This window comes from Theobroma cacao, chromosome 9 (assembly GCF_000208745.1).
Source record: "Theobroma cacao cultivar B97-61/B2 chromosome 9, Criollo_cocoa_genome_V2, whole genome shotgun sequence".
NCBI classification, from domain to species: domain Eukaryota; kingdom Viridiplantae; phylum Streptophyta; class Magnoliopsida; order Malvales; family Malvaceae; genus Theobroma; species Theobroma cacao.
Genome location: NC_030858.1, coordinates 545589 through 560375, shown reverse-complemented (window position 1 = coordinate 560375; position 14787 = coordinate 545589). Strand labels below are relative to the sequence as shown.

General features: G+C 37.1%; 2 protein-coding genes across 2 annotated transcripts; both read left to right on the top strand.

The window, feature by feature from the left end:
• LOC18587656 (glutamate receptor 2.7) lies at positions 1652-6180 on the top strand. The gene is made up of 5 exons (XM_018126614.1): positions 1652-1971; positions 2985-4333; positions 4444-4756; positions 4856-5262; positions 5360-6180. Exons 1-5 carry the CDS (start codon positions 1710-1712, stop codon positions 5963-5965), a joined length of 2937 nt encoding a protein of 978 aa, XP_017982103.1. The 5' UTR covers positions 1652-1709; the 3' UTR covers positions 5966-6180.
• On the top strand, positions 9577-14198 carry LOC18587655 (glutamate receptor 2.7). The gene is made up of 5 exons (XM_018127060.1): positions 9577-9870; positions 10859-12198; positions 12309-12621; positions 12730-13136; positions 13250-14198. Exons 1-5 carry the CDS (start codon positions 9609-9611, stop codon positions 13724-13726), a joined length of 2799 nt encoding a protein of 932 aa, XP_017982549.1. The 5' UTR covers positions 9577-9608; the 3' UTR covers positions 13727-14198.

Here is a 14787-nt window from a genome sequence, read left to right as displayed (position 1 = left end):
ACAATGGCATTACACACTTTACAGTTTCACTCGATCATTGCATTTGTTCAAGAGAAGCAAGAAATTGGTTTGATGCACATCCTGATCGGAATTGTGCAGCCAACTGTTCTGTGAATGTCGTCTGTCTATCGGGTTGCACAAACTCTTGTGCATACCTCAATTGCCATTGTTATGGGTTACGGACAGAATGCTGTGGTATATGTGAAGCATTGTAAATCTCATTTTGATTGAGCTGATTACCATGTTGTCCAACTTCTTCATGTGACATAACATTTGTTTGACGTCCTTTAATGCTGACATACACAGCCAGAACATTCATCTGTTCTAGCAAAATTAATGCAACATCCTCATCGTCCTTGATAATTGACCGTGATAGCTCTCCGGGTGTACTGATTAGTGCATGTAACTCAATCTCGTCAATTTCTAAGTTTACCCCAACAACATCTTCAACCAGCTTCATCAAGCCCACAAACAACAAATCACTCTTAACCCCCCGCATTCGTGACTCACCACTTTTGTAACTGCCATCTACCCACTGACCACCGTGTCTTATCACAAGTCACACAATTGGAATCCCACTGAAATTTTGAAAAAAAAATTATTGTCAATCATTTTACATAATACATGCCGTAATAAAAAATTTATCTGTCGTGTTGTTACACGCCATGCATATCAAGTCAAATATCGTGACACGCCAATCATTGTAATTACTGACCCGTTACACCAACAGCCGTGACATGTTAAAAACCCAAAAAACCAGTTAACCCACGACACGTCAGGAACAACCGTGACACGCAAAAAATCCATAAATTCAGTTAACCCATGACACGCCAGGAACAGCCGTGACACGCTAACAACCCAAAAAACTAGTTAACCCACAACACGCCACGAAAAGCTGTGACACGCTAAAATAACTCTAATACATGTTATAGATGCATGACGTGTAACAACTCTGGGCAATGTTTCCATTCCATCTTCTAATTTACACCAAATGTTTTAAAAATTTAAGTGTGTTGCATAAATAAACCCAATAACAAGTACCTTGATGTCATATCTGCTATAAGGTCTGTTAATCTTCGACAATGTAGCTAGATGCCGAGAGATAGACCACAGCCCGATAACGATGGTGCTCAACAGAGACTTGCTAGAGTTGAGACAGTTCAGAGTTTAGAGAGAAAGATGACCGAGCCCAAACAACTATGTGCGTTTATTTATTTTTTTCTATTTTCTCTCTAGCGGGATGCAGATAGCTCAAACAACTCAGCGTTTATTTGAAACAATGTTTTTAAGGGTATTTTGGTCTACTCATGCTTATTTTTGGCTAGAAACAGATAATTTTATATAGATCGTTATTTCTAAAATCACTTTGTCACGAGGTCCCTTTCTCACAATTTCTTCTTAAATTAAACTATTATTAAATCATGTGTTTAGGGATAACTAGAAAGATTACAAGTCATGCTCACAAGTTTCCTTTCATTGATTCTTTTTGTTTTTAATGTTTAACTTTTTTATAAAAAATAACAAAAAGCAGAAGGGTCAATTATTCCAGGACTAAATAATTTTGTATTCCCATGCACTATATTTGTTGACCACTTCTTCGTCTAGACGTGTTATCCATACTACTTTTCAAATCTGTCATCCTATTCCTCTAAGTACTGATATTTGTCTGTGGGAAAACCGTGTTCAAGAGCAGAAGATCAGCTCCAAAGATGATGAGGAGCTCTACCAAACCCATTTTTCATCTGTTCTGTGTCTTCATTTTCTTGCTAGAAGGGGTCCTGACTCAAAACACAACCACCGAAGTTAACGTAGGTGTGGTTCTTGACATGGATTCCTTGGTTGGTCAGATTGGTTTGAGTTGCATCAACATGGCCCTCTCAGACTTTTATGACACTCATGCTCACTACAAAACCAGGATGGTCTTGAACATCAGGGACTCCAAGGAAGACGTCGTCGCTGCCGCTGATGCCGGTACGTTCTCTCCCTCTTCTTCTTCTTCCAGGTTATCGACTCACCTTTTTATTTGAACTTATTCTGTTATTCTTGATGAAATTAAGTTACTGAGATATCAAAATATCGATATAGAGTAGTTTGATTCTAATTTTTTCTTCCTTTTTCTGGCTGCTCCGATCATCTTGTCAAGGCTGTGGGTGCTTATTACATTTCTCTATGAACATTATCAAATGAAGTTTTATTACACAACGTACCCATAATTTAATTTCTTTTGATTCATTTTTGAAACTATTACTAATATATAATCAGTCCATATTGTTACCTTTCTCTCTGAAAAACCTGAAAAAATTAGTCCGATATCTGCTGCTTTTTGAACCAGTATGACGTTTAGATGTATATTTGGATATAGAATTTTTTGCTTTGCTTATGAAAAGCATGCATGATTTATATATATACAAGCGATCACAGTCAGGGACTCTCTCAGGCAGAAGCCCTAGGCTCTCTCCGCCAGCCAGCAATAAACCCAAACCGACGCTAGCCTAAATGATTCCGCCGGTAATTTGTTTCTCCTTAAATTACGTTCATGAAAGCAGATGGAAAGAGATGGTTGATAATAGTGACAGGGAAAAGTGTTTGGTTGTAGGAGTACCCCAGACGTTAGAAAATTAAATATACCGTAGAGAAGACTATTGTATGCACCAATGACCAATCCCTGATCGGGTATAGACTTACTAGGCAAAATACTCTGACAGAAGAGTTGACCTCCAACTAATTATAATAAAAGAACAATTGACCATGATGTGGTTAGAATAGATCTTCCCTCCATGGTCATTGCTCGTTGCTCATCGCACAACTGTGTGCTAATATTTTTAATAGCTTTCAACTTTCAAGTCAGACTTACATTTATTTTTCAACCGAGTCAGCAGGCCAGTGCCATATTTATTTTTTAATGTTTATTCTTCCTGTAGCATGTTAAATCTTTCAGGATGAATAATTAAGTCAGAATTTTTGTCAATTCCCTTGGTGAGCAGCTCTAGACTTGATGAAAAATGTACAAGTGCAAGCAATCATAGGACCGAGAAGTTCAATGCAAGCCAACTTTGTTATCAATCTCGGAAACAAATCTCAGGTTCCCATCATATCGTTGTCTGCAACAAGTCCTTCTCTCACTTCCCTCCAGAGTCCATATTTTTTTCTAGCTGCACAAAGTAGCTCAAATCAAGTGAAAGCGATCAGTGCCATTGTCCAGGCTTTTGGATGGAGAGAGGCTGTACCCATCTACGTTGACAACCACTATGGGGAGAGCCTTATACCTTACATGACGGATGCCTTACAGGAGATCAACACTCGCGTCCCATATCTGAGTGCCATTGCTACGTCAGCTACGGATGACAAAATTGCTGAAGAACTTTACAAGTTAATGACCATGCAAACAAGAGTGTTCATTGTGCACATGACAATGTCTCTTGGCAGTCGGATTTTGGCCAGAGCAAAAGAGATTGGAATGATGAGTGAAGGGTATGTCTGGATCATGACTGATGGGATGACTAATCTGTGGAGATCAATAGATGCCTCACCCATCGATTCCATGCAGGGGGTTGTAGGTGTAAAGTCTTATGTTGCCAAATCAAAAAAGATAGAAAATTTTACAGTTCGCTGGAAAAGGAAGTTCCAGCAAGAGAATCCGGACTCCATTAACGCCGAATTGAGCATTGTGGGACTATGGGCTTATGATGCAACTTTTGCGCTGGCAATGGCAATTGAGAAAGCTGGCATTGAAAACCTCCACTTCATTAAACCAACTATTTCCAGCAGTGGTGAGACGGACCTTGAAACTTTGGGAGTCTCACACAATGGTCCACGACTCATCCAGGAATTATCAAGCACAAAATTCAAAGGCCTTACCGGAGACTTTCATTTTGTTAAAGGACAATTACAGTCATCCGTGTTTCAGATAGTTAACGTAATTGGAAGTGGGGAAAAAGAGGTCGGGTTTTGGACACCCGAAAATGGACTTGTAAGACAGTTGAATTCGATAAACACAAACGCAAGCACTAATTCCACTTCTAAGCCAAAACTGGGTCCCATTATATGGCCAGGGGATACTAACTTGGTTCCCAAAGGTTGGCAGATCCCGACAAATGGGAAGACATTGAGAATTGGGGTTCCAGTGAAAGTTGGTTTTACTGAATTTCTTGACGTAGTGTGGGATCCTATCACTCAGAAAGCAAAATCAATTGAAGGGTATTGCATTGATGTTTTCGATGCTGTAATGGAAAACATGCCTTATTCTGTTCCTTATGAGTTTGTTCCATTTGCAACACCTGATGGAGAACCTGCTGGGTCTTACAATGACTTAATTGATCAAGTGTACTATGGGGTAAGTCTCCTCCTTCAATCCTTTTGTCTATTGCTATAATTCACCACTATGGTTTCATGCATAGCTTCAATTTATTTTATTCTCTTTTGACCATTGACTGCTATGAGCAGAATTATGACGCTGTGGTAGGAGATACAACAATCGTGGCAAACAGGTCATTGTTTGTGGACTTCACCTTGCCATACACAGAATCTGGTGTGTCGATGATCGTGCCAATCAAAGATAACAAGGAAAAGAATGCATGGGTTTTCTTAAAGCCTTTGACATGGGACCTCTGGGTAACGAGCGGTTGCTTCGTTGTCTTCATCGGATTTGTTGTTTGGATTCTCGAGCACAGAATAAACGAGGATTTCCGTGGACCCCCTGCACATCAAATCGGCACCAGCTTCTGGTTCTCCTTCTCAACCATGGTGTTTGCCTATCGTAATAACCCCTTTCACCTTTTCAATTTATAAACATATTGCATTTCGATCCAACATTTTAAACCTCATTTTTTTGTTCTTGAATTGAAAAATATTACAGGGGAGAAAGTTGTTAGCAATTTGGCTAGATTTGTGGTAATTGTATGGTGTTTCGTCGTTCTCGTTCTCACCCAAAGTTATACGGCAAATTTGAGCTCTCTTTTAACAGTTGAGCAGCTCCAGCCCACTGTAACTGATATCAATGAGCTCGTGAAGAGAAGGGAGAGCGTTGGCTTATTGAATGGCTGCTTCGTTGAAGGAATCTTGTTGGGTTTGAAATTTGAAAACTTCCAGCTCAAGAAATATAATTCTCCAGAAGAACTTCATGAACTTTTTACCAAAGGAAGTGCCAATGGCGGTATTTCTGCTGCTTTGGATGAAAATCCTTATATTAAGCTATTTCTTTCTAAATACTGCGGCAAATATACTACAGTAGAACCAACATTTAAAACCGCTGGCTTTGGATTCGTGAGTTCTCTGTCAATCTCTTTCTCTCTAGCTTCCTTCATTCTATATGATATGCTTAATGTTTCATGCTGATTTTTATTTATGTTGCTTTTTGTAGGCCTTCCCTAAAGGTTCCCCTCTTGTAGCAGATGTTTCAAGGGCAATCCTTAATGTTACTGAAAGTGACAAAATGGAACAAATTGAAAACTTTTGGTTAAAGAAGGGAACTGTCTGTCCTGACGTTGACCCTTCTGTTTCTTCAAGCAGTCTTGGTCTGGAGAGCTTTTGGGGCCTGTTCCTAATTGCTGGGACTGCATCTATGTCAGCTCTCATCATATATTCAGCAATGTTCTTGCACGAACAACGGCATGTCTTGTTTCAGTTCCATGATACTTCAGTGTGGAGAAGAATCCGAATTATGTCGAGAATCTTTGACCAGAAAGACCTGAGCTCCCATACTTTCAGAAAAAGCGAAGTCAGAGATGCAAGCAGCACTCACAGTGTTCACAGCATTGGTGTTGTTGGAAGCTCACCAAACACTAACTGCCCCCCAATTCCATCAAGCTACTCAAGCCAGACACATTCTTCACAGTTTGTTTTCTTTGTAGACCAGGGAAGGTTTACAGGGCATGGTGATCTGACTCCAAGTGGATCAGCATCTCCAGAGACATTCCCTTCCCCGGAAAGATCTTCTATTGAGCTAGCCAACAGAAATGACCCATGAGCAGAAAATATTGTAAATTCATGTATAGTATCGGTATAGCATCATAGTTGGAAGTGGAGCTGATGAGCTCCGTACTTCAATTAGCTTCTAGCTAGCCGTTTCCTGGTTAACAGAGCCCCCTGTTTGTGTTTCGGACTAGAATGTATCTGTACTCCAGCTTCCAGGTTGAAAATTAACTTTTTTTTAAACAAGAAAAGGAAGCCAACTTTCAATAGGATTTTGCAGGTTGTACATGAAAATCCATTCCGCACCAAAATTGTTCACAATTTGAGGAAGATATCCCTGTTTTCTGTTTTTACAACAATTGAAACCAACCTATGCTAGTTTGCTATCATCTAGTGAAAACTACCTACTTTGATCATCATTAATTTTTTTGGTAAGTGGAGCAGGAACAACATATTCAAGAGAAACTGAAACATTTTCTCCAAAAATGAAACTGATGCAGTAAAATCAAATCTTACTAGAAATTTGACAGAGTATATGAGAAAAAAAAGGAAACAGGTGGATTGCTTCGCTCCTGCTAGTCAAGCTTTGTAATTGAAAGAAACTTCTAAGAAAGAGTACTATCTGTATATTATATGTTCTCAACTTATAAATTTTTTATTATCATCGATATCTCAAATATAAGCCTTAAAAGAAAATTCAAAGTCTAAGGGTCAGAAGTATCAAGATAATGGTCCCAAATACATATGCACGGTTGTTTCTAAACAAATTTCATTGACTCTAATTTGTAAAAGTTGAACATATATATATATATATATATTGGGACAGATTAGAATAGAGCATTCGATTAGATAAATAAGCAAAAAATTGGGAAAATTCTTTTAAAAGTTTTGAGTCACCGTCGAGTAACTTTAATTCAAGTTTCTTATTTACACTAAATTTTCTGACTTAGGAAAATTTGCTTGACTACTGAGATTATTAAAGGTAAATGTCATTATTAATTACAACTGATGTTATACAGTAATTTTTAAAATACTTGTATTCAAATTGAGTTCATCATCAGGAGGTGTTAGTATGGTATTCTTCAAATTGAGGTGTTAGTGTGGTATGATGACATATCATATCATATGATGACATGTCATTATAAATATAATGACATAACTATATGACATTTTTTATCATCTATGTCAATATTACATGAATATAAAAGTGATATATACCATTTTGATTAATAATAATAAGTAAACTATTAATCATAAATACTTATGTAATCAAAAATAAAAATATCAAGATTTTATTTAACATAATAAAAAATAAAAATTTAATTGAATTTTCGAAAATAGTTCTGAAATTTTTTAAGACTACTAAATAACTCAAAACTAAATAACTTTTAAAATCTAAATAAATCAAAACTACTCCATGTTTTAAATTATTCAAGTTAAAGCTTGAAATTTCTTCTAATGATGAATACCACTATAAGATTTAATACCATCAGTGAAAATTATGTCACAATTTGGTTTGATTATCAATAATTTTATTCATTTGATCAAGTTCAAGTGATCTTCTCTTTTTAGTCAAAGAGAATAACAAGTTAATTTACCAATTCTACAAATTTTAAATTAACGAAATGGAATTTCCATCTCTTTACGTATTGAATGTTTCTCCATAGTAATCATCACTCGTTTTGTATGAAGAACCCCCCCCAAAAAAAAAAACTTCACACGTTTTGCTTGCTCGAGTCAACAACGTTAAGAACAAAGCTGCATTTTGTTTGTCAAGTCTTTCTTTTCGTTTTCTTACAGAAACCAACATCGAAGTTTGGTCTAACCTTTACGGCTAGATCTGACCTTCTGCCCTTTCTCAGTTTTACATTATCATGGAATCCCCATGGGCCTAGCTGTCTCCACTTGATTTTTTGGTACTGTAAATAATTTTTTTTCTCAAACTAAAGAATTTTTATTAATATATATCAAATTGATATAAGTCAAGAATCCTGAAACGAAAACAACTGGATACTTAACAAGTAATTAAACAATCAAGCTTAAATTTCAACTTGACATTCTACGAAAAAAAATATAAAATTTCGTTTCATACTTTCAATAAATACCAAATTTGGCAATGACATTACCCATACTTTTCCTTAAACTATTAATCTCATTATCATTATCTCAGGATCTTGATTGATCATTACACATTGAAAAGATACCTAATTTCGAATTTAATTCAACAATAAATGATTTGTTGATTGATATGGAAAATGATGGCCTAAACCAGCAAGAAAACCAAACCATTCGTCAATACTACATCAATTTGCAGTCTTCATTACTAGAATTAGAGTTTGTCTTCTCTTTCTTGAGCAGAAGATTCTGCATTGATTAGGTCAAGGTAAACGTTAATTACATAAGAAGACAAAATGCTGCAGTCGTATTTGAAGGCCATTTACGTTCCACTCCTGTAATTTTCCCTTCTCTCCTTGACAAGTCCTCCTGTTGCCCCATTCCAACTGATGGGAACCCTATTATTAAATTAAACTAGTCGTTCCACATCCATGGAATAAAGAACTTAGATTTTTATATTATTATTTTGTTTTCAGCTTGTACTTAACAGATTTTATTACAATTGTTTGAACTCTATAATCTATTCTACGAGAAATTATTAAATGGAGAGTTTCTATCACGTCAATTATAAAATTTGATAAATCAAAATATGATATATGATTAAAAGTTATTACATGAATATGTATTAAATCATTTTTTTTTGTTTCAAGAGCTTAACTCACTTGGCCAAAAAAAAAAAAGGCTTAACTCACGCTTAGTTAGTTAACAAAATAAGGGACGGGGATGGTATAAAACCAATTCATCAATTTAAGATTATAATTAAGCATGGTTTGGTTTAAATTCCAGAAAGGGATTTTTTGTTATACTCCTTTGTTTAAAAAGTATAAGAATATAGTTATATTTCGACGTTTTGAACTTAATTTTTTTTATTCTTACCCTTTTTTAGAATTGTTTTATATACGTCCCCATTTAAAAAAATTGGGATCAGATTCGAATTTATCTTTAATTTTTGTATGAATACAATTTTATCACTATATTTTATAATTTAATTAAAAGGTATAAATGAGAAAATTTAAATCATTCAATGATAAATGAGAAATTTGACCCATCACCTTAAATAAAATATTAAATTTGGACCTTATTTCAAAAAAAAAAAGTTGAAAAACCTTCTGAATTAACGTGTTCATGGTTTCTTTATATATGACTTTAATTAAATACAATCCATGAAGTTTTATTAAAAAAATATATAAATAAGTTTATACACACGTCTTTCTCAAACATAAAGAAAGAAGTCTAAGCTTTTTAGAAGACCAAAAGAAGTAATTAATTACCTTTTAATAGTCAATGAATCACGTGTTTAGGGATAATTAGAAAGATTACAAGTCATGCTTACAAGTTTCCTTTCATTGATTTTTTTTTTGTTTTTTATGTTTAAACTTTTTTTATAGAAAATAACAAAAAGCAAAAGGATCAATGATTCCAAGACTAAATAATTTTGTATCCCCATGCACTGTATTTGTTTACTACTTCTTCGTCTAGACGTGTTATTCATACTACTTTTCAAATCTGTCATCCTATTCCTATAAGTACAGATATTTGTCTGTGGGAAAACCGTGTTCAAGAGCAGAAGATCAGCTCCAAAGATGATGAGGAGCTGTACCAAACCCATATTTAATCTGTTCTGTGTCTTCATTTTCTTGCTAGAAGGGGTCCTGACTCAAAACACAACCAGCCAAGTTAACGTAGGTGTGGTTCTTGACTTGGATTCCTTGGTTGGGAAGATTGGTTTGAGTTGCATCAACATGGCCCTCTCAGACTTTTATGACACTCATGCTCACTACAAAACCAGGATGGTCTTGAACATCAGGGACTCCAAGAAAGGCGTCGCCGCCGCAGCTGATGCCGGTGCGTTCTCTCCCTCTTCTTCTTCTTCTTCGACTCACCTTTTTATTTGAACTTATTCTGTTATTCTTGATGAAATTAAGCTACTGAGATAGCAAAATATCGATGTAGAGTAGTTTGATTTTAATTTTTTCCTCCGTTTTCTGGCTGCTCCGATCACCTTGTCAAGGTTGTGGGTGCTTATTACATTTCTCTATGAACATTATCAAATGAAGTTTTATTACACAATGTACCCATAACTTAATTTCTTTCGATTGATTTCTGAAACTATTACTAACATATAATCAGTCCATTTTGTTTCCTTTTACTTTTCTCTCTAAAACACCTGAAAAAATTAGTCCGATATCTTCTGCTTTTTGAACCAGTATGACGTTTTGATGTATATTTGGATATAGAAGTTTTTTGCTTTGCTTATGAAAGCATGCATCATTTATATATACACAAGCGATCACAGTCAGGGACTCTCTCAGGCAGAAGCCTTAGGCTCTCTCCGTCCGCCAGCAATAAACCCAAACCGTCGCTAACCTAAATGATTCCGCCATTAATTTATTTCTCCTTAAATTACGTTCATGACAGCAGATGGAAAGAGATGGTTGATAATACTGACAGGGAAAAATGTTTGGTTGTAGGAGTACCCCAGACATCGATAATACTAACCTACTGTATGCACCAATGACCAATCCCTGACTTACTAGGTAAAATACTCTGACAGAAGAATTGACCTCCAACTAATTGTAATAAAAAAACAATTGACCGTGATGTGATTAGAAAAGATCTTCCCTCCATGGTCATTGCTCGTTGCTCATCGCACAACTGCGTGCTAATATTTTTAATAGCTATCAATTTTCAAGTCAGACTGACATTTATTTTTTAACCGAGTCAGCAGACCAATGCCATGTTTATTTTTTAATGTTTATTCTTCCTGTAGCATGTTAAATCTTTCAGGATGAATAATTAAGTCAGAATTTTTGTCAATTCCCTTGGTGAACAGCTCTCGACTTGATGAAAAATGTACAAGTGCAAGCAATCATAGGACCGAGAAGTTCAATGCAAGCCAACTTTGTTATCAATCTCGGAAACAAATCTCAGATTCCCATCATATCGTTTTCTGCAACAAGTCCTTCTCTCACTTCCCTCCAGAGTCCATACTTTTTTCTTGCTGCACAAAGTAGCTCAAATCAAGTGAAAGCGATAAGTGCAATTGTCCAGGCTTTTGGATGGAGAGAAGCTGTACCCATCTACGTTGACAACCAGCATCGGGAGAGCCTTATACCTTACTTGACGGAGGCCTTACAGGAGATCAACACTCGCGTCCCATATCTGAGTGTCATTTCTGCGTTAGCTACGGATGACAAAATTGCTGAAGAGCTTTACAAGTTAATGACCATGCAAACAAGAGTGTTCATTGTGCACATGACAATGTCTCTTGGCAGTCGGATTTTGGCCAAAGCAAAAGAGATTGGAATGATGAGTGAAGGGTATGTTTGGATCATGACTGATGCGATGACTAATCTGTGGAGATCAATAGATGCCTCGCCCATCGATTCCATGCAGGGGGTTGTAGGTGTGAAGTCTTATGTTCCTAAACCAAAAAAGCTAGAAAATTTTACAGTTCGCTGGAGAAGGAAGTTCCAGCAAGAGAATCCGGACTCCATTAATTCTGAATTGAACATTGTGGGACTATGGGCTTATGATACAACTTTTGCTCTGGCAATGGCAATTGAGAAAGCTGGCACTGCAAACCTCCACTTCAACAAACCAGATATTTCCAGCAGTTCTGCAACGGACCTTGAAACTTTGGGAGTCTCACAAAATGGTCCACGACTCATCCAGGAATTATCAAAGTCTAAATTCAGAGGCCTTACCGGAGACTTTTATTTTGTTAATGGGCAATTACAATCATCCGTGTTCCAGATAGTTAACGTAATTGGAAGTGGGGAAAGAAGGGTCGGGTTCTGGACACCCGAAAATGGACTTGTAAGACAATTGGATTTGACAAACACAAGCCCGAATACTTCTAAGCCAAAACTTGGTCCCATTATATGGCCAGGGGATACTACCTTGGTTCCCAAAGGTTGGGAGACCCCAACGAGTGGGAAGAAATTGAGAATTGGGGTTCCAGTGAAAGGTGGTTTTAGTGAATTTCTTGAGGTAGTGTGGGATCCTCTCAATCAGAAAGCAAAATCAATTAAAGGGTACTGCATTGATGTTTTCGATGCTGTAATGGAAAACATGCCTTATGCAGTTCCTTATGAGTATGTTCCATTTGCAACACCTGATGGAGAACCTGCTGGGTCTTACAATGACTTAATTGATCAAGTGTACTATGGGGTAAGTCTCCTCCTTCAATCCTTTTGTCTATTGCTATAATTCACCACTATGGTTTCATGCATAGCTTCAATTTATTTTTTTCTCTTTTGACAATTGACTGCTATGAGCAGAATTATGACGCTGTGGTAGGAGATACAACTATCGTGGCAAACAGGTCATTGTTTGTGGACTTCACATTGCCATACACAGAATCTGGTGTGTCGATGATTGTGCCAATCAGAGATAACAAGGAAAAGAATGCATGGGTTTTCTTAAAGCCTTTAACATGGGACCTCTGGGTAACGAGCGGTTGCTTCTTTGTCTTCATCGGATTTGTTGTTTGGATTCTCGAGCACAGAATAAACGAGGATTTCCGTGGACCCCCTGCACATCAAATTGGCACCAGCTTCTGGTTCTCCTTCTCAGCCATGGTGTTTGCTCATCGTAATAACCCCTTTCACCTTTTCAATTTATAAATATATTGAATTTCACTTACATATATGGCATTTCGATACAACATTTTGAACCCCATTTTTTTGTTCTTGAATCCAGGGGAGAGAGTGGTGAGCAATTTGGCAAGGTTTGTGGTAATAGTATGGTGCTTCGTCGTTCTCATTCTCATCCAAAGTTACACGGCAAGTTTGACTTCACTTTTAACAGTTGAGCAGCTCATGCCCACTGTTACTGATATCAATGAGCTCTTGAAGAATAGGGAGAGTGTTGGTTTTTTGGATGGCTCGTTCGTTGAAGGAATCTTGTTGGGGTTGAAATTTGATAAAGTCCAGCTCAAGAAATATAACTCTCCGGAAGAACTTCATGAACTTTTTACCAAAGGAAGTGCTAACGGCGGTATTTCTGCTGCTTTGGATGAAATTCCTGGTATTAAGATATTTCTTTCTAAATACTGTGGCAAATATACTACAGTACAGCCAGCGTTTAAAACCGGTGGCTTTGGATTCGTGAGTTCTCTGTCAATATCTCCCTCCCTCCCTCTCTCTTACTCTAGCTTCCACCATTCTCTATGATATGCTTAATGTTTCTTGCTGATTTTTATTTATGTTGCTTTTTGTAGGTCTTCCCTAAAGGTTCCCCTCTCGTAACAGATGTTTCAAGGGCAATCCTGAATGTTACTCAAGGTGACAAAATGGAACAAATTGAAAACTCATGGTTAAAGGAGGAAACTGTTTGTCCTGACGTCGACCCTTCTGTTTCTTCAAGCAGTCTTGGTCTTGAGAGCTTTTGGGGCCTGTTCCTCATTGCTGGGGCAGCATCCATATCAGCTCTCATCATATTTTCAGCAAGGTTCTTGTATGAACAACGACATGTCTTGTTTCAGTTCCGTTCTGAAACTTCAGCACGGAGAAGAATCCGAATTTTGTCGAGAATCTTTGACCAGAAAGACCTGAGCTCCCATACTTTTAGAAAAAGCGAAGTCAGAGATCATGCGAGCAGCACTTGCAGTGTTCACAGCATAGGTGTTGTTGGAAGCTCACAGAACACTAACTGCCCGCCGAGTCCATCAAGCTGCTCAAACCAGACAGATTCTTAACACTTTGTTTTCATTGTAGACCAAGGGAGGGTTACAGGGCATGGTGATCTAGCTCCGAGTGGATCAGTATCTCCTGAGATATTCCCATCTCCGGCAAGATCTTCACTTGAGCTTGCTAACAGAAATGACCCATGAGCTGAATTGATTCAGATATATTCCCACTCAATTGAGAACAATAGTTGAAGATGAATATTGTAAATTGATGAACTAGACTACATCCGTATTCCTGCTTCCAGGCCAATCTTCAACAGAATTTTACGGGGTTCTGCATGAAAATCCACTCCGCGCCGTAATTGTGTAGTTGATAATGCTGGCAACAAGTTACTATCAGTTGAAAATAGCAGCACGACTTGTACGTGGAAGTTGAAAACATGATGCTGTATTCAGTTATTTTTTTATCAAGCTTTTACTTGTAACTCTTTATAACTACCAAGTAGCTAGTAGGCTGTATATATTGTTTGGATTATGAATGAAGTGGGTGCTTTTTCCTTCATTTTGCCAACACTCTGTTCGCCCCTGTTCTACTCAACCTTAAACAGAGGCTTCCTAACAGGAGCCATATTTTCATCCTCCATAATTCCTCAAATTGTTCACAATTTGAGGAAGAATTCTCTGCTTTCTGCTTTTAAAAAGTTGTAATTGCACCTGAAACCAACCTATGCTAATTAGCTGGCATCTAATATGAAAACTTTGTTTTTTTGAAGATTAAGAATCATTTCATTTTGTAGACACCCTAAAATATATATATATATAATAAATAATAAAATAAACTAAAATATAAAAAAGTATATTAAAAAATATAATAATAATTAAAAAAAAAAAAGGGATGGCTGGGTGTACCCATCCCCTCACCATCCCTTCCTATCAAGTCCCCAACCACCACGCACCAGGGGTTCTGGCTACCAACTCCCTGGTGCCAGAACCCCCCTTCGTCGGGTTGTCCAAATTTTTGGACAACCCGGCTCTTTAAAAAGACACAGACCAAAAAGAAGCAAAAAAAAGATCCTAGATCTACCAGCAAAAATACCCAGCCACAAAAAAAAGCAAAAAAAAAAACAAAA

Bases quoted from the DNA above. Each gene is read 5' to 3' on its own strand.
- LOC18587656 (XM_018126614.1), top strand. From the start codon at position 1,710: ATGATGAGGAGCTCTACCAAACCCATTTTTCATCTGTTCTGTGTCTTC. The intron at 1,972-2,984 runs GTACGTTCTCTC...CTTGGTGAGCAG, and splicing joins CGTCGCTGCCGCTGATGCCG to CTCTAGACTTGATGAAAAAT. The intron at 4,334-4,443 runs GTAAGTCTCCTC...TGCTATGAGCAG, and splicing joins TTGATCAAGTGTACTATGGG to AATTATGACGCTGTGGTAGG.
- LOC18587655 (XM_018127060.1), top strand. From the start codon at position 9,609: ATGATGAGGAGCTGTACCAAACCCATATTTAATCTGTTCTGTGTCTTC. The intron at 9,871-10,858 runs GTGCGTTCTCTC...CTTGGTGAACAG, and splicing joins CGCCGCCGCAGCTGATGCCG to CTCTCGACTTGATGAAAAAT. The intron at 13,137-13,249 runs GTGAGTTCTCTG...TGCTTTTTGTAG, and splicing joins AAACCGGTGGCTTTGGATTC to GTCTTCCCTAAAGGTTCCCC.